The sequence below is a fragment of the Fusarium keratoplasticum genome, chromosome 6 (assembly GCF_025433545.1).
Source record: "Fusarium keratoplasticum isolate Fu6.1 chromosome 6, whole genome shotgun sequence".
NCBI lineage: Eukaryota > Fungi > Ascomycota > Sordariomycetes > Hypocreales > Nectriaceae > Fusarium > Fusarium keratoplasticum.
In genome coordinates, this window is record NC_070534.1 from 694,880 (window position 1) to 717,551 (window position 22,672).

The window sequence follows — 22,672 nt, forward strand, 5'->3', positions numbered from 1 at the left end:
AGTCTTGTTAGCACCAACACCAATATCCTTCATCACTCTATTCTAGACGGTGGCTGTGATTGCTTCTTAGCTCCAAATGAAATGGCCTTTGCCAAGAGCTGGAACCATGTCGGCTCACGGACGCCGTGGTCGCATCCTTTGTGCCGACTTGGCGACCGCAGCATAAAAAAACACCTCCCACATCCCGTCACGGTTGGATGGTTCCCTATCGGGAAATCGCCGATATCTGGCGGTAACGAGATTTCTAGTGCCAGACGTGTGGGTATCAAATCTACGGCAGTTTCTCCCCAATCCTAGCTTGCTTGACCATCTTTTGCTCTCGCGCATATTCGCTTACGACCAATACATACATATCCAATGCGCTCGTCTATTCTCTCTGCAGCACCACCAAGAGACCCATGATGCCCAGCATCACCGTCTTGAGCCAAGGGTGCTCCGACAGGAGGATCGTCACGTATCCAACAAACGGCATGTATCCCACTACGCTGCCAATAATGTCCTTGCGCTCCAGGTAGTCTTGTCCCTTTGCGTACAGCTCGGTATCGTCCGAAAGGTTGTTGTCGCCCTTTGTGAGAAGCTCGGCCGTGTCGCTGTAAACTCGTCAGTCGCTGCGTGCTAGTCTTGTATTCGTGCCCTCGTACCCATTGCCAAACTTGCGCACTACACGGTGCACAATGGGGATATCCTTGTCCTTGACGTTGTAGACCACCACCTCTCCAACCTCAGTCTCGCGCAACAGGTTTCGATTCCACAGGAAGAGAAGATCACCGCGCTGGAACGCAGGCTCCATAGAACCAGAAAGGACGACGACGATCGGGGACGGCGAGTCGGTGATGACGGAGAGACCCTTCCACATCTGCGACTGTTAGCACGTGTACCCAAGCGCATCGTCACGACTCACCATGAAGGCCGTGGACAGGATCAGCGCAAAGTTCATGAGCTGCGCGGCAGCTTGCCGCGGATTACCAAGACTGGAAAGCATAGCGACGGTCGGAGAGCGATTGGGCAAAAGTCAATGAGTGAGGTTGATGGGAGCTTGACAACTCCGTGTTGAATGGGGACAGACAGGCGCTGCGAAATGGACATGTGGCTCATGGGAGCTCGGGTGCACGGGCCAGGGTGAGAGCGAACAGCTGGGGCGTTTGAGGCTTGATCCTGTGGCTGGTGAAAGGCCTCCACATTTCCAGGGACGTTTGAGAACGGCACGTCTGGAGAAAGGTGATGTCATGACAGCAAAAGGAGCACAAGAGCGATGTCATCGGCGCAATTGGCGAGTGAGAGGTGTGGTATTTAAAGGACGTCTTGTGATCGAGGGACCTGTTTACTCTTTTACTTGGTATCTACTCTTAGCATCAATACAGCAGCTTTACTTGACGAATCGCCCTGAACATCTCCAAAATGTCCGACAACAACAACCAGCAGCAACAGCAGCAGCCTCAGGGCTCTCAGCCTGGCCTCATTGGCAGTCACTACCAATACGCCAAGGGCGCAGCCGAGGTACTTGCCCATCGTCTCTTCCGTGTTGCCTCTTGCTGACTTACCTCCAGGCCACCGTCGGTGTCCTCACTGGCTCCCAGGCATGGAAGGCTTCAGGCGAACAAGACAAGGCAGCAGGTCTGGCGGCGCTGAAGAAGGTTGGAGAGATGAGGGAGCAGCAAGACCCTAATCATGAGCACGGCTACGGCAGGGCCGAGGAGATTGCGGGCAGGGTCACTGGATGCCAGGGAATGGAGCGGGAAGGCCACGCCAGCGCTCACAAGAAGCAGTAGGCTGGAAGGACTGAAGATGAAGCGGACGCATGTACAATAGTGATACGAGACGATGGTGATGAGTTGTTGTGCCATCGCGGATAATGAAGTTGGACATTTCGCAACCTAACCAATAAAGGCTTGAACGAGTTCACGCAAACAGCCTCACGAACTGAACCAAGCAGCTATCGATCATGAATGGGTTCCTTTATTCTCTGTTGTATTCTTCTTCTTCTTCTCAGACTGCCCTTCGCGACTGCCAAACATTTTGAGGCGGGAGTTGAGGCACCATGGACGGCAGAGATGCACCTTCCCAAACCAACACTCACCACCTTCCCTCTCTTCAGCCTCAGCATGTGCTCTCTTCACCACCACCTCAACTCTCTTCCTTTCTCTCCTTTCAACACATCCATCCTCTCTTCGACTGTCCGTCTTCTCCTCTCTGACGCCTCACTACCCACCTATCTTGGCCTCGTCGTTCCTCTTGGATCCATCATCACGCTATCAACATCAACTGTTCGTCTACATCATTTGCAGCATCTTTCGCATCTCTCCTGCTCTTTGTCGTTGAGCCTTCACCATGGACTCGGCTCCTCTTCTCCAAGGCGCCAACGGGCTTCCAGGCCCTGGTGTGATGCAGGACCATGTAAGCCATGACATGATGGAACCTCAGCCCGCTTCGCTGACTCGATGATCTTGACAGCCCGCCTTCCTCCGAGCATGCCATTCTCCCTGGCGGTTCATTCCACAGAACGTTCTCGTCATCCTCCGAGGCCTAGCCCTGGCAGCTCTGCTTGCCATGGGCATCGTGATCCTCGACTACGAGATCAATGAACCGAGCGACTTCTCCGACTGGCGGATCGTATTCGACTTTGCCAACATCAGCTTCTTCTTTGCCTTTCTGTACCAGCTGATCGCCTTTGTGAGTCTTCCCCCTCAACTTCCTCCTTCCTTCCTGACCTTTGACCCCAGTCATGGACCTTCACCCACCTGTACTATCCCCACTCTCACCACATCGATGGTTTCGAGGGCATGCTCATCCGAGCCATGTCGTTGCCGAGGCACATGTCCAGCCTCCGGAAGCAATTCTACTTCACCATGTTTTACACTACGACAGTGGTCTTTTCCTTCGCGAACTCGGCCATCTACTTCTTCATCACCCGTCAGCATGATGACGATGACGCCGCTGGTGAACCCCAGCCTCCCACTCCTCCAAATGGCACTACGATCTGGGCAGGCGCCGTGAGAGCTGCCCCGGAGGCACCATGTAAGTATGATGTATTGCATCTCTCTGCTTCGTGCTAACCTTGAGCAGTGAGCGACATCTTTGATGAAGGATCACTTCGCGCCTTTGTCATCCTGGCCCTGTACGTGATCGCACCTATCATCATGGTGATCGAGATTCTTTGGCTCAACAGCATTCGACGTCCATATGTACGTTCAGCCTCGACCTCCGTGACAAGTGACAGTACTGACAGCGATGAAACAGGCAATTGGATTGCATCTGCTGGGTCTCATGGTCAATGCGGCTATCTACCTGGGGTGGGCGGCCTTTGGTCATCTCGTCACCAACTGGTATGCCTTCTTCTGGCTCGACAAGAGTGAGGTTGGCTCGGATGAGGCAGTGACTCTGTACTCCATCGGGTTTGTATTCTTGGCTCCCATCAGTAAGTGGTTCTTGAAAATAGCCATGTCTTGATGTTAACGATCTGTTAGTGTACATCCTGATGCAAGGCTTGGTCGGCATTCGGGAAAGCATGACACGATCACTGTCCGAGGCCCGCGCCATCGCTGCTGCGCAGGAGGCGCTTGAGAATTGATAGTTGTGCGGCACGGGTAGATGGTTGGAGAGGGGAAAGCTGGTGAAGAGGCGGATGTCCATGCACGATGGTCAGTGGTGACTTGTTGGAGGAGACTAATGGACTCGGCCTGGTACGCTCAATATGAGCCAGGGTGTTGGATGCATGCATGTTACAAATCCTCTTGATCCCCTAGAAATTGACTCGGTTCTTGCAGACGTTGAAGCATCGTGCAGTGACAGTTGAAATGGCGGTTGAAATCGGACCGTTGCAACGGCTACTGCATCCTTGAACCTTGCTCGACTTTATGGAGTGCTGAATATGGCCGAGATAGGTTTATGGAATGAGTCAAATATCGAAACGAAGCGTCAAACGTGACGGGGCTCGGGTGCACTGTACTTGGACGACCGTGAATCTGTACCAAAAATGGTGGCTGCGTGAGGCATGTGCAAGAGCTTGGGATTCGTCTACACCATCTTGGGCGGCGGCAGGTTGGGTAGAATTGATCGAGTCACCAATCAGAAATGGGGCCCTGATTTGCACAGATGATCTGGCTTGGTAGTGTCTTCACGGAGCCTGACGATTGGGTATCAGGCTGGTGAGCCGGTGACGCGACAGGACGGGCGCTCTATCGAGTAGTTGGACTGTCGAGTTACACTGAAGGTGGCTGCAGAGAGTGGCAAGAAGATGGCCGCCATGGTGATTGGAGATGAGACGAGACGAGACAGGTTTGAGATGAGGCTGTGCAGATATGACTGGGATAGATACTGGGAAGCGTCAAGGGCGTCTTTACAGTAAGAGAGAGAAGATGACGAGTAAGGCATGAATTCGTTCGAGGTCAAGTTACAGGGATAGTCATGATGGAGAGGAAGCCAGGCCAGCGCCGCTTAATTTTAGCGAGACGAGCCGAACCCAAGCTTTGGGATTTGGGACTTGACTGGGCTTGAAAATGAAACAGCTGGACCTATCAGAGAGGCTCTGTAATCGACGAGACTGACGTGGTTGCAGTGGGCTGCCTGTTACTGGAACCCCGCGGTGGACTAGACAATGTGAATGGCTGGGGAGTGAGGGCATCCATGGATCCATCCATCCACCAAGAATAGTTAAATACAGCTCACCTCCCCCAAACCCCCGACTTCCTCTCTTTCTTCCTCCCCCCCACTCGCAACTAAAATCAGGGTCGCAAAGCTTCATCACGAGGATATTGTTTTACGGCATATTCTTCCGCCCGGGCCCTCCTTTGTCAATCTTTTTTTGTTGCGCTTCACTCTCTTTTCCCTCTCTTTCTCTCTCTCTTCCTCTCCTCTCTTCGCTCATTTCGTCACTCTCTAGCCAAGTTCGATCGAATCAAAAAAAGTCAGCCGGGAGAATAGACAAAAACAACTTCACTCTTTTACGTGTCCTTGTTCTCCCCTTTCTTTCCTCGAATCTCCCGTCACGAGTTCACTCTTTAATTACCAGAACCCGAAAACAAACCGCAGCCATGTTCAAGCGCTCAGTCCGGTCGCAAGACCCAAACCGCGTCGACAAGTCTGCGAGACTAAAGAGATCGGGCTCCCACCGGGACCATGTCAAGATGTCGAAACTGCAGAGATCGCTCAACGAGCGGGACACGACTCCCCAGCAGCACCAACACCAAAAGTCTCCCGCCGCCGCGCCCTCCCCCTCGCCCATCGTGACCCTCACCGTGGGCCGTGACGGCCGGCTCTTTGCAGCGCACGAGGATGTGCTCCGCCAGTCGCCCTTCTTCGAGGCCGCCTGCCGCGGAAGCCCCTTTGATGCGCAGAGCAAGAGGATCTCCCTCCCCGACGAAGAACCCGAGGTCTTCTCGGCCGTCCTCGAGTACCTGTACAAGGGTGACTACTACCCACGCCTGCTCCACAACAGGCACCGAAACTCTTGGGAGCTCGAGGACTACGGTCGAACACCTCAGTCATCCCCCAACCCCGAAACCGGAGGTGGCCGCGCCGGCGAAGCCTCCGTCTACCTGTCCAGCCTGGGCGTCGAAATCCTCCGCGACACCGTCATCTACTGCGCCGCCGACCGCTACGGCCTCGAAGAGCTAAAGCGCCTGGCCCTGCGCAAGCAGGGTCTCCAGGCCGGCATCGACGTCGCCACCATCCTGCGATCCGCCCAGTACGCCTACACCCACACCCCAGACTCGGACAGCCGCCTGCGCGCTCACTACCTCGCCCTGATCATCCGCTGTCGCAAGACCTTCAAGCGGAGCGGGACCATGCAGGCCGAGATGGAGGCGGGCGGCAGCAAGCTCTTCTTCGACCTGTTTGTAGCCATGTGCAACCACCTGGACGATGTCATTGACGTCAGCAATGCTCGGACGCCAAAGACTGTCTGAAGGTGACGACAAGAACGAACGAACGAACCACCACTGTACACATACAAAACACTCAGGCCTCCAGATGCGAGTGTAACTCGCCAACTTGGATCTCTGCTGGAGGATGAGTGCGGAAACAACAAAAAAACACGGAGAACCGAAAAGGAAACAAAACACCAAAAAAAAAGTGTATCACGATGGGAATTACTCAAGCCGGCGTTTGGATTCTTTTGCTTTTCACGCTCCCTCCTCATCAGATTGACGTCCTAAGGAGCTTTTTGTTTTACTACATGAACTCCCCTTCTTTTCACGAGGTTGGCCGACCGAAATTGTCTGATTTGAGAAAGTACAAGAGCATGAGAGGATCTAATGACGCCCGGCAACACAACGAGCCCACCATCCTCTGCTCCCTTTATTGTGTGTTAAACTCCTTGGTTTACTGTGCGTTGCTTCTTCTGCGCTCGTCTTTTGCTTTGATACCCATTACATTTGCGGCACTGGAACATGTTTTTCTACTCTGGCGTTTTTACGGTCTTACACGACTGGGACTGGCATCTTGATTGTTTGTCTGGTCCCTACATTCGCTTTTAGAGTACTTGGGAAGAACCGGAGCTTTGCTTGCCTTTCTCAACCCGCGAGCAAATTATCCAAGATTGAAACGATTGCGCCATCTCGGTTTCTAAACGAATGGATCTTTTTGGAGTTTAATCGTGTTTTATTGCGGTTCTTGCGTTGGGCGTTTCATTATGCTTAGACGCGAAACGGATACAAACTCTCCTACTCACACCAGGCATGGGGGGCCCAAAGGCATAATCACTCTACTCACACACGCTTGATTGCGTGTGCACGTCTTTTACGGGCTCCCCTTGGTCCTGGTATCCAGAATGAAACCTCCTGTTTTTGCTTTCCCTTTGTTTTTGATGGAGAAAAAAAGAAGATCTTCCTGCATGGTCTTGGGGGCGATGGACAATACAAACTCGCCGAGAAACGAAGTTATGATCTTGATGATTAGAAACAACAATACTTGATAGGATCGTTGAGCGATCCTCCCTGGCGCTAGCTCCGTCAGGGTCCGAGGTAATGAGAAATTCGGCCACCTCAATTTGGTGTTTTCCTGTTCTGATACGTGATGTGCGATGTCTATTGTGAGGTTCATCTATGGATGGGGACTACTTAAGCAGCCTCCCACTTAACCTCAAAGTTCTCAAACTTGGCTTCCAACTCTTCCGTAACGTCCTTGTTAGGTCGTGCCACAGCAGCACCGACCTCAACCTCCCATCCATCCTCACCGAAAGGCCAGCAGAGCTGTCTCAAAGGCACCTTTTCACCAGCATCATCAAGCCGAGAGATCCACCAACACAGCCCAAGCACACTCTTCTCCCTCTCAATAACAATAGTAGCACTCTTGTCACCACTCTTGACAGCAGCCTCGTCTTTTTCAGGCACAGGCGCAAGACTCCAATCGCTGAAATTATCGCAGCCGACGGTAGCGAAACGGGGGTGGTTGTTGAAGTACTCGATGCCCGTCTTGATCCACTTTTTCTGAGAGGCGCCGGGCTTTGTGAGGGTGAGTAGGAGGCCGGCCTGGTCGTACTGGTGGGTGTAGGTCAAGGTGAAGGTGAGAGTTGCCGAGATGAGGCTTTGAAGGGGACCAGAGGAGTGAGTGCGCGAGGGAGCTGAGATGTTAGCATTGAACAATGCTGGAGTGGTGATGTTGGGCTTGGTGGTGAGGGGCATTGAGGGGCTACTCACCAGTAAAAACATCATGAGAAGGAGGCTGCTTCCAGATATCACCTCCGGGCTTGGCAGAAACAGTAAAAGGGGATTCCATCTTGTAGGTCCTTGTTTATAGGTATGTCTCGTTAAAAGGTCAATAATGTCTTTTGGTCTACGGAGGAGGTGCAGATGTGAATGCTTTACTCGGGAGGATTTGTCGCGGGGCAGCGTCTGACGTAATTATAGCACTGAGTCTCAGACTGCCATCTTTCTCCGCACTGCGTGACTCGGCCCACGAATGTTGAGATTGATTGGTAACGACACGGGCATTTGAAGGAATACGATGCATTAAAGGGTCTATTTGAGCGGACATGAGAGCGAGTGAGGATGCGGGTGCCGGGCCGAAATGCCGCTGTTACATGGATGAGGGGGGGGGGCGGCGTGCAGAACACCAAAACATACGTGGTTGTTAGCTTATCCTCCTCTTATGAAGATAGAATAAAGACCACAAAAAAAGTAGAATAGAGGTTGAGAATTTCATCAATTAGGATGATTCTTCTATCACTACAGAATTTTTACACAAATAATTATGTGACATTTGAGAGGACTTAGACCTGCATGCCTGCGCCTTAGGCTTTGGTGTCTTCGCCGGCATGCATGTGGAGGATTGAGCAGAGTGCTGGATGGGGAAATAATGTGAACTTCCAGAATAGGATATTAAACCAATTCTTGGATGACTACAATATTCACTGAAATAACCACGGAAGGGACAAAAATGAGTCCTGTTTGTCGCTGCTTCACTGATCATGACCTACAGCCTTTCGTCTGATGGCCGCCAGACGGCCAGCAAACAGACAACCACGACGTCGCAACGTCGGGCAGAGGTCGCTGAGACAGAGAGGTTATGATCATATGGCGGGGTATTTTTAGGTGAAAATCGGAATCGATGGTCGAGTGGGTCGCCCCCCGGCCTGACTCACGAGGCGATGATGGTTCGAACACCGGAAGATGATGTTTTTTCGCGTGACGCGCACATGCGCTGCGAGTGAAGTCGTTTTGATCGAGGCGTTTCTGTATTTTGATTACTGAGGAGTTTCAAATTGCGGAGAAAATAACAACAGAGAGAAAAGCTTTTGTTCTGTTGATTTTGCAGAGGTTGGTGACGAGTAGAAGATGTGCCGCGGTTTAACCGCCGCTCACAGCCCCCAGCCGGAGATCGATCTTGAATCTTTCAACCTTTAGGTTTCTTCACATCTTCAACATGTCGTCCTTTCTTACGCCTCCAAAATCCGGGCCTAATGGCCTGCGGCCAACCGTGAAGCCTCGGTTTGCGAAGCCAAATCCTGTCCGGGCTATGCGCGAGCGAGAGGAACGTCGAGCTGCTGCCGCCACCACTTCACAGTCCCTTCGAATCAACGCCGTCAATCGCAACGCCTCGCTCGCAGCTCCCTCCCGGCCGCAATGTCCCAACAAGTCATGTCCGAACCCGAATGTCGTCGACGGCACATGTCAGACATGTGGCCGCATCGCTGACGACAGCAACATCGTTTCCGAGATTACCTTTGGAGAGTCTTCCAACGGCGCTGCGGTCGTTCATGGCTCTTACATTGGAGCCGATCAGGCTGGTGTCCGAAGTATGGGACCTGCGTTTCGGAGGGTTGGTGGATCAGAAGACAGGGAAAAGAGCATTCGAGAGGCCAAGAGTTTGATGCAGGGATACGCACAGCAGCTCAACGTCGGAGAGAGCTTGATCACGGCTGGAACGCAGGTCTTCAAGCTCGCCTCGAGCGCCAACTTTGTACAGGGTCGCACCCTCGCCAGTGTCGCCGCCGTCTGCCTATACGCCGCTTGCAGAGCACAGCCGCCATGTAAGGTTATGCTTATTGATCTGGCCGATCTGGTGCAGCTCAACGTCTTCAAGCTCGGTCGCATCTTCAAGAAGCTCAACGAGGTGGTTCCAATCGGCAACGACGGTCTCATCCCTGTGTACCCTGAAGATCTCATCTGGCGGTTCGCGACAAAGATGGAGTTTCACCAGGAGACAGCCAAGGTTGCCGAGGATGCCGTTCGCTTGGTGAAGCGTATGAGTCGGGATTGGATGGTCATGGGTCGTCGACCCTCTGGTATTTGTGGTGCTTGTCTTCTCATGGCTGCGCGTATGCACAACTTTCGACGGACTGTGCGAGAAGTCGTCTACATCGTCAAGGTCACCAATCACACCATTCAGAGCCGCCTGCAAGAGTTCAAGGTCACCGAGTCGAGTCGAATGTCGGTCGAGGACTTCTTGAAGCAGGATTTCCTGGAGAGCTCACACGACCCACCTTCATTCTACAGAAACACTGAGGAGTACAAGAAGACTTTGGAGGGTAAGAGCAAAAAGCGCAAGCGACCATCGGCGGACTTGGAGGGTGATGAGGGTGAAGACGCGCTGGCTGACAAGATCGATCCCCGCCTGATTGAAGGTGGTGCCGACTTGTCCAAGGCTCCTGTCGTGGAGTATCGTCGCGACGACGACGGATTTATCATTCCACCCATCCCCTCAAAGATCGCGAAGGACCCATCGCTGGTTAACAGACTCAATGGAAACAACGCGACAGACGACCAGAGCGAAGAAGCCAACGTGGAAAATCTCGACAACTTGGTTGAAGAGTTTGGCGACGCGCTGGAAGAGGAGTTGGAAGGGGAATCTCGAGCGAACGGAAAGCAAAAGGGAAAACCTCAACTGCCCATTAACGAGGAGTGGGAGCAGGATGAACAGGAACTGGAGGGAGTCATCGAAGAGATCTTTAACGATCCTTTGACATACGAGCACGCCATGGCCTACTCGAATGCCGAGCAGCGAGCGCAGATCCACACCGTCTGGGCATTACAACAGCGACCCCAGAAGGAAGTTTCCATGTCGGCGGATGTGACAGAAGATGAATTTGCCGACGATCCCGAGGTCATCAATTGTCTGTTGTCGCCAGAAGAGGCCCAGATCAAGGAGATGATCTGGGTCAACCAAAATAAGGAGTGGCTACGAAAGCACCAAGAGAAGGTGTTCCGGAAGAAGGTTGAAGCAGAGCGACCAAAACAGACACGAAAGCGACGAAAGCGAGCCAGGATGGGCGAGGGACAGACCAGCCCAGCCAGTTCAGCAGCTGAGGCGGCCGTCAACGTTGCCAAGGATCGCGCGTGGTCCAAGAGGATCAACTACGACGCCATCCGCAACATTTTCGACATGCCCAACGTTGGAGGACCCGGATCAGAAGCCACAAGCCAAAAGACGAGCGTCGCTGGCAGCACCATGGGCGGTGACGACGCAAGCGAAGCAGGTAACGAGAGTGTGGTTGGCGATGAGACAGAGGCTCCTCAGGAGGAAGAGGAAGAGGAAGAAGAGGAGCAGTACGACGAGACACAAAATTACGGCGATGGAGAAGAGTTTGGAGGTGGAGAGTTTGAGGGTGGTTACGATGAGGATGATCCAGATATGGATGCCGAGTATGGACTCGACGACGAGTATGCTTGAGCTGGAGATATACCCAGATTAGAGAGATAGAGGCAAACCACACGCCCAACATGGTTAATTCAAAAAGATTTCAACATTTGAGATGGAGTTCTCTTTGGTGACTGATGTCCTTCATAATAGGTCGGCCAGCGACACTGGGAGATTGCTTGAACATGCCTTTCCAAATCTTAAATAAATATAATCTACACTTAAGACGAAGTCTTATTCAAGCCTAGACATAAGAATCACTCATCTTTATATAACCTTGTAAATATCTACCAAATCCTTAGAATATGTCGGTCGGCTGGTTCAGTGTGGTCGGGCTCGTGAGAGAAAAGGCTGCTTGCCCCCAACCCAAGTACATACGACCACATCTGCTAGAAAACTCGGGATCCCGTCCGATCTCCCATCGATAACCTGGCAAGAGTTGGATTAGTAGCTAGGTCGGTGACGACTAGCGAATCCCCAATGTTGTATGTCATTTCTTTTTGCATCTTCTGTTTTATTGATGTTCTCGTCATCCGTCACTCGACGGTTGCGTGGTGCATACGCTACCTCCAGGATCATACCAAGCGCATAGAAGTTGGTACGCATTTATCGAAAACGATTCCCGGATCAAACTCATCCTCACCCTTCTTGTACATCTCAAAAACCCCGATCCTTACCATGTCCCCTGAGGCGGTTGGCGAGACAATGAGGCCTCGAGATTTGCGGAGGAGTAACAGGAAAATATCGCCGCCAGAGGTACCCTTGTTTTGTATTATCTCCCTAATCGCTTGGCTGTCTTCTTCTGTGTCGGGGTGTAGATCAATGCTGGTGTCTGGGTTGTCGTCGTCCGGCCTCCTGGGTCGAATAATCAGCGGTAGGCCTGGAACGTTGGTACACTCGCAAAGGCGGCGCTTCTTGGCCTCGATGATTATGTGTGCATCTCTGACACTTCCAAAGGGCAAGTTTTGATGCACCAGGTCGACAGAGTAGCTGTGAATCACCGCCTGGTCTGGCTGCCTTATGACAGGGGGGTAGCCGCCGCTCAAGTGGTTCTGGATGGGACCGTCGATGGCTGCCCACGACCATGAAGGAGCCCTATACACGCTCGCGCGACGTGATTTTGCTGGGTCAATTGCGTTCCAGCGGAGCTGCTCAAGAAAAGAGGCGCTCTTTGCCAGGTTTACAAACAGCCCTGCAATGTAGGCTGGCTTCTCCCTCCGGTCCTTGGAAATGTTCCAGAGGTGAGCTACCAAGGCAGAGATTGCGAGGAGCTTGTCGCCGGGAACGCCTATGTGACGGGTCGTGTAGTTCATCAAGAGGTCCTGCCACTGGTTTGCCGTCGGGAGGTAAATCAAGTCCCCAATGGGCTGGATGTACTTGACCAAGGACATGTAGTTTCCAGATACCCTCTCTGCCATGGACATGAAACTACCGCCGCAACCGCACATGGAAGTTGTGCAGGTCCAGTATAATTGCCTTTCAGAGTAGATCAGTATGCGCCGAGAGAGAAACGATTCTTGCATGGTCCACCCGCGTGTCGTCGTGGGGTTCGGTGGCCCGTCACCCTCCTTCAACAAGTAAATGTAGCCCTCATCGATGCCGTTTTTGTTCCTTAGGCGAATCCGAAATGGCCCGGCATCGAATGGGTGGTTCTTCCGACGGAATAGAAATCCTTGTTCAGCAGTCGAGGCGGCAGCGGCGCAGATTGTGACCGTGGCACTCCCGTAGTACGTTTCCATGCGAGATATCTCGGCTGCCTTGTCTTGGTCGCTGTCCTGTTGGATACAAAGTGCGTCAACCCATAGATATCGCAGCCCGAGTTCTCGGGTGACACGAATCGCATCCTGAATAGTTTTCGGAAGCTCTGAAGGTGAGAATCCATCGTAAAGATGTTGGCTTTGAGACCTGGTCAAGGTGAACGATTGCTGGCCTCCCCAGCAGTAGGAAAGCGCTGCGAAGCCTGATGAGCAAAACATTGCCTGTTCAATGTCTGATAGCGTGTCGAATTTTATGAGCTTGATGTGACGTCCAGCTCCGGCTTGAACATCCAGGAGTCGAGACGGGATATCGGCCAGGTTGATCCGCTCACTTCCAATACCCCCGCCTGCTTGCTGAAGTTTCTTAACTAATGTGTCTGTTAGACGCTCGCGACATCGGACGTGATTTGCTCGGCATGTATGGAGGCATCGCCGAGCAAAATCCCAACTGGCGTTGGAGTCGACATCGCACTCAAAGGGACGAGACTCGATGAACCTGGACGCTCCATCACCAGGCATTGTCCAAGCGTGCAATTCCCGTGGATTAAGGTCACACTCACATGACCCGGCTCTCAGATGAAGGGTGAAAACACAAGGAGCGGAGACTCCTTCTTGGGCAAAAGAAATCCCAGAAAGATGGAGAGTTGCGATACTCAGTAGAGACTCTACCGCATCTCCACCACAGTGCCTCTCCAAGTCGTGAGCAAACAAATGCAAATGATCAACAGAGGCAAGAAAGTAGGCATAGAGCAGGCAGCCTGATCCCGCGGCCGCTACGGCATCTCTAAGTCTGCCCTTGAGTGTACCCGAGAATTTCCTCGTCACATTGTTTCTGTAGAGTTTCCCGCAGCCACCACACGAGCGGTACTCAGGGCTCGTGGCGGTGCCAGTGCCTGACCATCTGCACTTGGAGCAGTTTATTGTGTCGTGCTCCTCAGCAACCTGGACGAAGTCGTCTCGGCAATGCTCGCACGAGTGCGGACTGTCAAGGGTGAGCAACTGTGTTTGTCGGGCTTTTGCGTCTTGCTTCAAGGGAAGGCCTAGCTCCCTAAGGAGTTTTTCGATCTGGCCTCCCTGAGCCATTGAGCTTGCGTGAACTCAATTTATTGTAAAGTCGATATGATTGCTACCGACAATGCGATGAGTAAGGTGGAATAGATTTACGAGAACCAGGGTGGATAACTCACAAAGTAAAGGCTGGTTGGAAGAGGTGTTTTCACTGCCGAGAACTTATTCTCGGACAGACAGAGGATGGTTTGGCGCCGGAAGAGTATGAGCTAAAAGAACTGGAATATAAGATGGAGGGAATTGAAGAAAGATTCCTGGGTGCGGGGAAATCTGTTTGCTGGGAAAGGTGCAGCTTGATCTCTCCTTGTGTTTGCTGCGTCAAGGCGGCGAGAGCCTGGCAATGTGCCTTGCCTGCAGCCTGTATGCAGGCGTAACATTGTGCAAAATTGCACGAATTAAAGCCAGTGTTTCAGCTTCACAAAGGCCTGCAAAAGGCAAGAGACCCTACCAGTATATGCCATGTATTTTGGAGCCTCGCGGCCATGTCCAAACTCGACTTGCTAGTCATCCCATCTGCGTGGCAACGGTTGAGAACAGGCCTACATGACATCTTTGCGATGGAATTATATAAGTAGAATCGTCAATCACCCCTCAAGCATGCTCCTTCTCTTCTAGCCTGGCAGCCTTGGAGTTGACAACCTCGACGGCAGCGTTGTCTCCCTCTAGAACCAATGCCATCTCCTCCAACGTAGGTCCCTGAGTCTCGGGGAAGAAGAAGTAAACCACCACAGTCTCGATCACGAGCCAGACGCAGTAGACAAGGAAGAACTTCCAAGCTAGATCAGCCATTCCAATCGGGTTCACTAATAGGTTAAATGCGGATGCAATACGCGTCGACATTTGCATGACAGCAATACCCTTGGATCGCTGGATGAAGGGAAAGATCTCGCCGATGTAGAGATACTGAAAAGGCTGCATAAGGTTATAGCCGGCGCTGTATAGGAAGATCAACACAATGACGGCCTTGGCAGCTGCCTTGTTCTCGTTGTCTTCGGCGTAGACGGCTGAACCAGCAGTGTAGCAGGCAAAAAGGACAGTCATGCTGATATATCCCGCCATGAGCTGTCTGCGGCGCAGCAAGTAACTGGCAGCTATGCTAGAACAGACCGCAGTCACGAGATTCCAGCAACTGAGACCGAGGTTGATTTGGTTCTGCATCCTTCGGGAGGTGATGCCGACCAGAGCGAGGATCTTGGCCAGGTAGTAGCTGATGAGACCATTGCCACTCCACTGGGTGAAAAAGCCGACGCAGATGGCGACAAAAACTCGATGACGGTTGGCTTTGCCAGTAAGAAGCTCTTTCCAGGGTTGTTTTGCTGCTTCCTTTTCTTTGCGGAGCGTCTCTCGGATCTGATAGAACTCGGCGGCTACAAAGGCGGACGTCTCATCACCTTCGGCGTGGTACTTTATCAGGATCTGAAATGCTTCCTCGTGGCGATCGTGAGCTACTAGCCAGCGAGGAGACTCGGGGATGAACCTGCTGCGTGTTAGGTCTGAGTGCAGGGAGCATGCAGTGAGGACTGACCAGATGAAGATGATGGTAAGCAAGGAGGGAAGAATCTGGAAGAGGGTTGGAAGACGCCAGCTCCAGTTATTGGTCCAGTCATACGTTCCAAGAGTGACACCTGCAGCGAGGATGGCTCCAGCAAACCAAGTCCCCTGGAAGAAGCCGACAATGGTAGATCGTTCCTTAGGGTAAGCGAGTTCGACGACAAGTTGAGCAGCACCAGCGAGAGAAACTGGAGAGCCGAGGCCCATGACGATACGTGAGGCGATGAGCATTCCGACTGGTCATGTTAATATGGGATTGAGAGTTGGGGTTAGGGGGTTGAACATACCGTTGTGAGCACAAGTTTGAAGCACCACACCGATAGCCACTATTATAGAGCCCAAAATGACGCAGAACTTGCGTCCAAAGTGATCATTGAGGTACGGCATGATTGGGACTCCAGCCGCTGTTCCGATGGCTAGAGAAGCAGAGATGACACCAAGAGTGGCGCCAGTAGGATTACCGTAATGTTTGTTCCACAAATCGACAGCTTGGAGAGCGTTGAGGACGCTTCCATCGTACCCAGTAGTCATTTCGACGCCGAGGGCAGCCGGGACGAGCATCAGATAGAGCCTGAAGAGGTTGGGTTTCTTGTACCATGGTGTTTTGTCCTCTTCGAGGAGACGGCGGACCTCGGAGGCAGCGGCGACTTGGCCTGCGTTGTTGTGCTTTGCAGACATTTTGGGAAGTTCTTGGCTTTGGAATCTGTAAAGGAATTGCTTGGATCGAAGTGGGTGAAGAGCCTTGGTGAGATCCAAGACAGGACAGTGGAATTCGCCAAGATATATATACCCTTGAGCCTCTCATGACAAGACTGCGGGGCCCCAGAGTCTCACTTCTGGGCTAGGATGGAACAAGTCGGGTCAGGATGGTGAGCAGACTGGGCTCGACCGGCCCCTCCCCCGCATTATCGTCTCATAATGCTTAGCTTGATGCATGTACAAGTCGAAGAATCTGGGGAACAGAATTGGCCATTTCCTCAAGTGGTTGGTCTGCTCAGTACTAACATGGGTCACGAATGCAACCAGACTATGGGGTCGCAACTAAAATTTGGGGCCAAAAGTCTGCGAACAAAACCCCACACCGCGTCATCCGGCGCGTCACCCTCCGACACGCCTTGCATCTTCAACCTTACACAATTCGTTCAAATTATGTCTTCTCAGCCTACTTTTGGTATCATTATAAGCGCAAATCGACGACGAAACCAAGAATTTAATGAGGTTGAAAGAGCTCTTATTATCAATGAGATCAGCAAGGGAAGAACCCACCGCGATGTCGCGCAAGAGTTCAAAACGACACCATCGACTACGCATAAGATTGTAAAGCGCTGGAAAGAAGACGGCACGATTAAAAAGAAACCCCGTGAAGGCCGGCCAAAGAAGCTTATGCCATCTGATATTAAGTACGTTATTGTCTTACTTAAAAAGGACCGCAGGATTACATATGACGCGTTAGTTGGCGCGTTAGGTGGTCAAATATCGCGTACGACAATCAAGCGAATTGTCCGCACATTTTACGGTCGCAAATGGAGAGCTATGCAGCGGATACCTATATCAAAAGAAACAGCAAAACAGCGGCTACAATGGGCAGAAGGTTGGGCCGGCGAAGAAGACGAATTGATGGAGGTATGGCTGTGTAAAGATGGAGTATTATTTTAGTCTGGTCAAAGTTCACCAAGCTAACCCACCTTCGAGACAATCTTCTCAGATGAATCGACCGTACAGTCGCAACCTAACTATAAACGCGGCTGGCTCTTCCGGAAACCTCACGAGAAGTTCCTGAGGGGATTTGTGAATATCACGGTCCACGGGAAGAGTAAAATATCGATCATGGTTTGGGCAGCGATCTGGAGAGGCGGAAAATCGCACCTTATTATCATGGAGCGCGATCAACAGGCAAAGCGGAAAGGATACTCAGCTCTTAGCTATCAACAAGCTTTATTAGAGGGTTTACTTCCTGTTTATGATGGCACACGACGATTTCAGCAAGATAATGCCCGAATACATACAGCTCAATCAACCCAGGCGTGGTTGATGGAGCACGGCATTGAGTTTATTGACTGGCCGGCACACTCGCCGGATCTCAACCCTATTGAGCACGTGTGGAAAGCTCTCAAGGCCAACATGAGGAAGATGTTCCCTCACTTAGAAGAATTGAAAGATAATGAGGCTGATAGGGAAGAATTGATCAAATGCCTGAAGAAGGCGTGGGATGCAATAACTCCAGAGCAAATTACCACCCTCATTGACTCAATCCCTCGTCGGCTCGCAGCTGTGCGACGAGCCAAGGGTTGGTATACAAAATATTAAAGAACGAAAGCAGGGCTACAAGCTGGTATAATTATCTTCTTAATTGACCTTCATTTCGCAAAGTTGTGTACAAGTGAAGTTATGTGGTAAAAATGTAATGGGGGGGGCTAGGGTGGCGTGTTCGCAGACTTTTGGCCCCAAATTTTATGTCAGGGGTTTTCCGCCGTATATCCCGACACTCACTCGCAGGAGCTTCCCTTCCTGGCCATTCAGAGTGCTGCCTTATCCCCGAGCCACATTTCCATCTTGTCAAGTAGATACCTTGAAAGCGGATTTAATTGGCGCAGGCGAGCAGAAGGTTCCAGTGTGTTGGTTCATGGCCAGCATGTTTCCGTCTAGTTGACAAAGCTTGTTGTCCCAGACTCCGGTTAAATGCACCAAGAATCAAAAATCCCTTCGGACTTCTCTCCGTCCTGATATAGCCGCGGAGCAGGCTATATCGATGGCGTGACGCGTGCGGGTAATTGTATTAGGATAAAAGCTCATTCTGTTGGAGACCTTGACGAAAGATGGTAGACAACTACGATGCCCTCCACTGCTCGAAGGGATGCACTACCTAAGATGCCCCCGCCTTGTAATCAGCTGAAAAATGCACTGGCCCGCTTTATTAAGTCTCAGGATCAGACGCCGAGGATTCTGAAGCATCCAGCGCTTGCAAGATGTCATTGGCACTCGAGTATTGCTTCGTCCAACATCCCAGAATGATAGCTCCCCCGTACAACCCTTCCGTATCGGGGAAGATACCCTCCTTGAAGAAGCCGTTAACACGAGCTCCGTACTCTTCCACTTCTTCTCGCGAGGTGAAGAACCCACAGGGAGGTTCTCTGTAGGGCCAGTGCCCAGAGACTATGGTGTACAGGACTGACCCGAGAGCAAAGATGTCAGTGGCCACTGTAGTCGCCCAGCCCGAGTTGGGGTCAAAGAAGCCATCATCCGGGAGGTTTTCACCCGGGATTCCGATTTCTCCGCAAGCTGATCCACCAAAATCGCAGAGCATGAGATCAAAGTCTGTAGAGCCTGTAGTGTGGACGAGAAAGTTTTCAGGGCGGAGATCGCTGTGGATGACACCTCGACTATGGATGTAGGCAATTGCCTCGGTGGCTTGCCTGCATAACTTTTTCCGTACAGATAGGGATATGTCCCGGCTTGGATCATCTAGGAAACTCTGAAGGCTGCCGGGACTGGCCTCGACAAACAGCAAGCCCGTGGGAAACTCGTCGTGCCACCCGAGATACCTGCTCCTCTATTAGTAAACATCATGCCTTATAGAGGGCCTCTTTGTACTTTGTGATTCTGGGATGATCGCCAAGTCTGGCTAAAATCTCCTTTTCATTAGAGAATCCGCTTGCCACACTCGGCCTCAGCCGAATTACTAGATCCTCTTGCCTGCAAACCGGAGCTTTCAAGACGACTCCAGGCTTGACTCTAAAAAATATGGCTGTCGAGCCCAGGAAGCCATTATCTATCGGAATTGGGGAAAGAGTTGACCCAGAGGGTATATCAGAGTTTTGTGACATAGTCTGCCGGTGTGAGGAGGCTCTATGTTACTAGTGAGCATGAATGTTTGTTTGATACGAAGCGGGAAAACGCTGGATATTTGCATACGTGAAGAAAACGAGGAGAGTCGGCCCAGCCTGATTTCTCGGACTATGGTTGATGCGAGTGTCTCACAACGGGTGGCTCAAACATGCATGTTACACAAGTGGCTGTGATAATGTGTTGGGCATTTGTTTGCGCAAACCAGCATGATTCCTCTTACACACCCCTCTGATAATGTACGACGACTGAGAGCGAGTGCAATGTCAGATCCCGCCGATAACCACCAGAGTTATTGGGCTTTACATGGGGTGCCCATGGCAAGATTACAGAGCACCCCTTGAACCCGCGAGTTTCCGATTACGAGTGTAGGGCTATGAGAACGAGTAAGCGCGGATTGACATGGATATTGCGAAAAAAAAAAAAAAAAAAAAAAGAGAGAGTGCTAGGGTTCATGATCTCATCCTAACCCATTTTGCCTCAGCCTCTGCAAGAAAGATGAGGCGCGAGCTGACGACACAGACAAGGGAGATGGGTCATGCTCCCCGCTTGATATCCTTGGCGGTGGTGTTGCGTAGCCAATCATACCTTTGCTTCGCTCTCATACGCGTATTCGGGAGCTGGTCCGAGTATACGGAAATCTTAAACACGGCTGATCCTTGCTAGCGCCGTCGATACGTGTGATTGCGTGCATTCAGGATCCGTTATAGCCGACGACCTCCTTGCGATCTAGGACTCCTGTCTTTACTTTAATGGCTTTAATCTTGCTCTTTCATCTTCTCTTGAACATACAGCTGTGCATCTCAGATGAAATCAACTTCAGATCTGCCCCCAGGGGTACAACCATCAAGAGGCATCCAACTTTCAGTCCAACCCCAAGCCAACGACGACGACCAAACTGGTCTGTTTATTTGTTGCCGTCCTTTTCTTCTCAGCGACGAGGATCTGCCATACACCGGATCCCTCTCCTCGACCACACGATACCCAACGAGAACCCACGATCGAGGTCCCGCCGCCGCCGAAACCCGAACCAATAACCGTCAGCAGATTACCTCTGCCACCCGTCGCTCCTAGTTCCGATCTTGGATCATGCAACTCTACAATTAATCCTAGAGGAACAGGGTGTATCGCAAAAACAAGCGGATTGCAATCAGGAAACTATCTGCCGGACGATGTCCACGTCGTCGCCGTTGCAGATTTTGCAGGCGCGCCGGCCGCCCCAGACCCCGCGAGCATTTATGAAGGCCGACAGTTGATCATCATCAAGACGAATAACGAAACATTCGAGAACGGAGATGCGTGGAAATGCATCACTTGCGGCGTGTCAGAAGAAAACTCGCGCGGTCGGGGCAAGATCATGGATTACCCGCAAGCCTTTATCGATGGAAAAAGGGTCCTGACTGGTACCGACATTGTTGAATGTCCCGATGGACTCACCAGTGAAGCCTGTGGCCCTGAAAACGTGCGCGTTATTCCTCTTCGATGGGATAATACAGTGGATGGCTCTGGGTCTGGGGGCAGTATGCGAGAGCTTCGCCTTCACCCCGACAATGTGCACATCGGCTTTAGCTCTCTATTTGCTACGGGAAATGGCGTTTCCCAGTTTTCATTCTTTGGAAGGATCAGCTACAACCCGTCGCCTACCACTGGTGAGCCCCTCGCACCACGCTACGATGTTATCGACGTCAATATCTTGAACCATGAACAGCGTTCGCGGGCTATTACGACGGACCCAGAAGACCCGAATCAGCTCATCATCAACTCTCAATCGCTGACTGTGGGCGAACTTAGAGGATTCAGCGGCTCCGGGAACGAGGTCACATGGATCGGATACCCAGCTGAATCGTGTAATATCGATGTTTTCGCTGCCGACCTCGCTGGTGGGACCGTTCGTCGGTTGACAAGCCATCCTGACTATGTTGATCCAGTGGACATCTCACCCGACGACAAATGGTCCGTTGTTATGGATACACGTGCATCAGAGCGACAAATGTTCCTCTCAGGCCTCAGAGGAGTTCCACCTATCATCGATCTACTCGTTACAGCCGCGGTCGCTTCTGTGCGGAACAACGGCCAACGGCGCTTCTTCAAGCCGTGGCTCATTGACCAATACGGAGATCGAGGATCTTATATCGGGCAGCAACTAAATGCCGCCGGCAGTGGTGTTCCTGGAAGCGGAGATATCAACGATCCTGAATGGAATGGCAGAGCGGACCCCAAATGGGCGAGAGACGGCACTCGCATTGTTTACACCGAGGCTATAACGGAGTCTCCAGCATGTGGAGGAAATAACCCCTTACCCTGTTATGAGTCGACCGAAGCTGGTGGGCGGAACGAGCGCATCATGGTTGCGCCGCTCATAGATCGGGAGCCCTTCGACTTACCCGTCGTGGATCCCAGACCAGACATTATCCCATGGGGTACGCCATTTCCTCCCGGGTCATCATTCCCCGAGCGAGAAGGAGTACTGCCAGGAAACTACACGCTGAGGGGAAAAGTGTCAGGATGGGCCGATGTGTCACTTGGAGGCGACAAAGAACGCGGCTTGATCTCATCGATTTCGGTAAAATACCACGACTTTTCCGATGACGGGCTGAATGTACTGGTTGGCTCGGAAAGCGTATCCAAAGAGAACCCAACACCGTTCATGGAGCAGTTGCATTGGTTTTCCAACTTGAAGCAGACAGGGCCCAACAACGGAACCAAGATGACGAGTCCGGATGGATTTCATCTGTCTATTGATATTCAGTACAACTTCTTCCATGCTACGGGGAACTTGACGACTACGATCAATGGCAAGGAGTACCGTCAGCCAGCCAATGAAACGTAGGTGACGTTAGTTGAGACTATCGGAATAAGGAGAACGGGGGAATGTTGAGGCATTAGGCTTGTATTACAGTAATTATCTTGGCCAAAATGGAGCCAAGAATGACCGAATGCTTCATATCAAAGGAATCATACTTTAGGATATTGGTAATTACTTCTTTTATCTTTCATTTGACAACTGGTCAAGCATGTACTTGATGACCCCTTGATGCCCCAGGGCCAACCTAATCAGAGTCCCCAGCTAACAAACAAACGCATTACAGCCCGAGGAAATGGTTCGAGCTCATATCTCGAGCATTTTTCATGGCATTGGATTGAAGACGCAGCCGGGCCCGGTTTTCAGCGCTGTACCAACCATGGCCAGCATGGGAGATGGGCTGTCGTCGTGGAGTGAAGGACCAGGCGTTGTCTAATGATCCATAGATACCAAGTGAACATGTCCCTATGAGTGAGTGACTTGGAAAGATTAGAACAACCGCAATATCCATCAAAGCACATGAATAGGTGGACAAAGGAAATGGCTGTAACAAGTTAGTCCTTTCAGCTTCTCTTTG

The 22,672-nt window shown here is 51.7% G+C and overlaps 10 protein-coding genes across 10 annotated transcripts; 5 read left to right on the forward strand and 5 right to left on the reverse strand.

Annotated features, from left to right (window-relative positions):
• Positions 1-367: 367 nt before the first annotated feature.
• NCS57_00817200 (Signal peptidase complex catalytic subunit SEC11) lies at positions 368-982 on the reverse strand (the record flags this gene model as incomplete). The annotated part of the gene is made up of 3 exons (XM_053057998.1): positions 368-590; positions 642-856; positions 902-982. 3 exons carry the CDS (start codon positions 980-982, stop codon positions 368-370), a joined length of 519 nt encoding a protein of 172 aa, XP_052911829.1.
• Positions 983-1,398: 416 nt separating this feature from the next.
• Positions 1,399-1,769, forward strand: NCS57_00817300 (uncharacterized protein; the record flags this gene model as incomplete). Its single annotated transcript, XM_053057999.1, has 2 exons — positions 1,399-1,497; positions 1,548-1,769. 2 exons carry the CDS (start codon positions 1,399-1,401, stop codon positions 1,767-1,769), a joined length of 321 nt encoding a protein of 106 aa, XP_052911830.1.
• A 559-nt stretch (positions 1,770-2,328) lies between these two features.
• On the forward strand, positions 2,329-3,568 carry NCS57_00817400 (uncharacterized protein; the record flags this gene model as incomplete). The annotated part of the gene is made up of 6 exons (XM_053058000.1): positions 2,329-2,394; positions 2,452-2,670; positions 2,721-3,015; positions 3,064-3,182; positions 3,238-3,415; positions 3,465-3,568. The coding sequence occupies 6 exons, from the start codon at positions 2,329-2,331 to the stop codon at positions 3,566-3,568; spliced, it is 981 nt and encodes a 326-aa protein (XP_052911831.1).
• Positions 3,569-4,703: 1,135 nt separating this feature from the next.
• NCS57_00817500 (BTB domain-containing protein) lies at positions 4,704-5,903 on the forward strand (the record flags this gene model as incomplete). Its single annotated transcript, XM_053058001.1, has 1 exon — positions 4,704-5,903. The coding sequence occupies exon 1, from the start codon at positions 5,031-5,033 to the stop codon at positions 5,901-5,903; it is 873 nt and encodes a 290-aa protein (XP_052911832.1). The 5' UTR covers positions 4,704-5,030.
• A 1,152-nt stretch (positions 5,904-7,055) lies between these two features.
• On the reverse strand, positions 7,056-7,713 carry NCS57_00817600 (uncharacterized protein; the record flags this gene model as incomplete). The annotated part of the gene is made up of 2 exons (XM_053058002.1): positions 7,056-7,558; positions 7,635-7,713. 2 exons carry the CDS (start codon positions 7,711-7,713, stop codon positions 7,056-7,058), a joined length of 582 nt encoding a protein of 193 aa, XP_052911833.1.
• Positions 7,714-8,859: 1,146 nt separating this feature from the next.
• NCS57_00817700 (uncharacterized protein) lies at positions 8,860-11,106 on the forward strand (the record flags this gene model as incomplete). The annotated part of the gene is made up of 1 exon (XM_053058003.1): positions 8,860-11,106. One exon carries the CDS (start codon positions 8,860-8,862, stop codon positions 11,104-11,106), a length of 2,247 nt encoding a protein of 748 aa, XP_052911834.1.
• A 542-nt stretch (positions 11,107-11,648) lies between these two features.
• On the reverse strand, positions 11,649-13,913 carry NCS57_00817800 (HET domain-containing protein; the record flags this gene model as incomplete). The annotated part of the gene is made up of 2 exons (XM_053058004.1): positions 11,649-13,198; positions 13,391-13,913. 2 exons carry the CDS (start codon positions 13,911-13,913, stop codon positions 11,649-11,651), a joined length of 2,073 nt encoding a protein of 690 aa, XP_052911835.1.
• Positions 13,914-14,489: 576 nt separating this feature from the next.
• NCS57_00817900 (MFS domain-containing protein) lies at positions 14,490-16,127 on the reverse strand (the record flags this gene model as incomplete). Its single annotated transcript, XM_053058005.1, has 3 exons — positions 14,490-15,375; positions 15,424-15,685; positions 15,737-16,127. The coding sequence occupies 3 exons, from the start codon at positions 16,125-16,127 to the stop codon at positions 14,490-14,492; spliced, it is 1,539 nt and encodes a 512-aa protein (XP_052911836.1).
• Positions 16,128-18,363: 2,236 nt separating this feature from the next.
• NCS57_00818000 (EKC/KEOPS complex subunit BUD32) lies at positions 18,364-19,273 on the reverse strand (the record flags this gene model as incomplete). Its single annotated transcript, XM_053058006.1, has 2 exons — positions 18,364-18,991; positions 19,041-19,273. The coding sequence occupies 2 exons, from the start codon at positions 19,271-19,273 to the stop codon at positions 18,364-18,366; spliced, it is 861 nt and encodes a 286-aa protein (XP_052911837.1).
• Positions 19,274-20,649: 1,376 nt separating this feature from the next.
• NCS57_00818100 (uncharacterized protein) lies at positions 20,650-22,122 on the forward strand (the record flags this gene model as incomplete). The annotated part of the gene is made up of 1 exon (XM_053058007.1): positions 20,650-22,122. One exon carries the CDS (start codon positions 20,650-20,652, stop codon positions 22,120-22,122), a length of 1,473 nt encoding a protein of 490 aa, XP_052911838.1.
• Between the last annotated feature and the right edge of the window lie 550 nt (positions 22,123-22,672).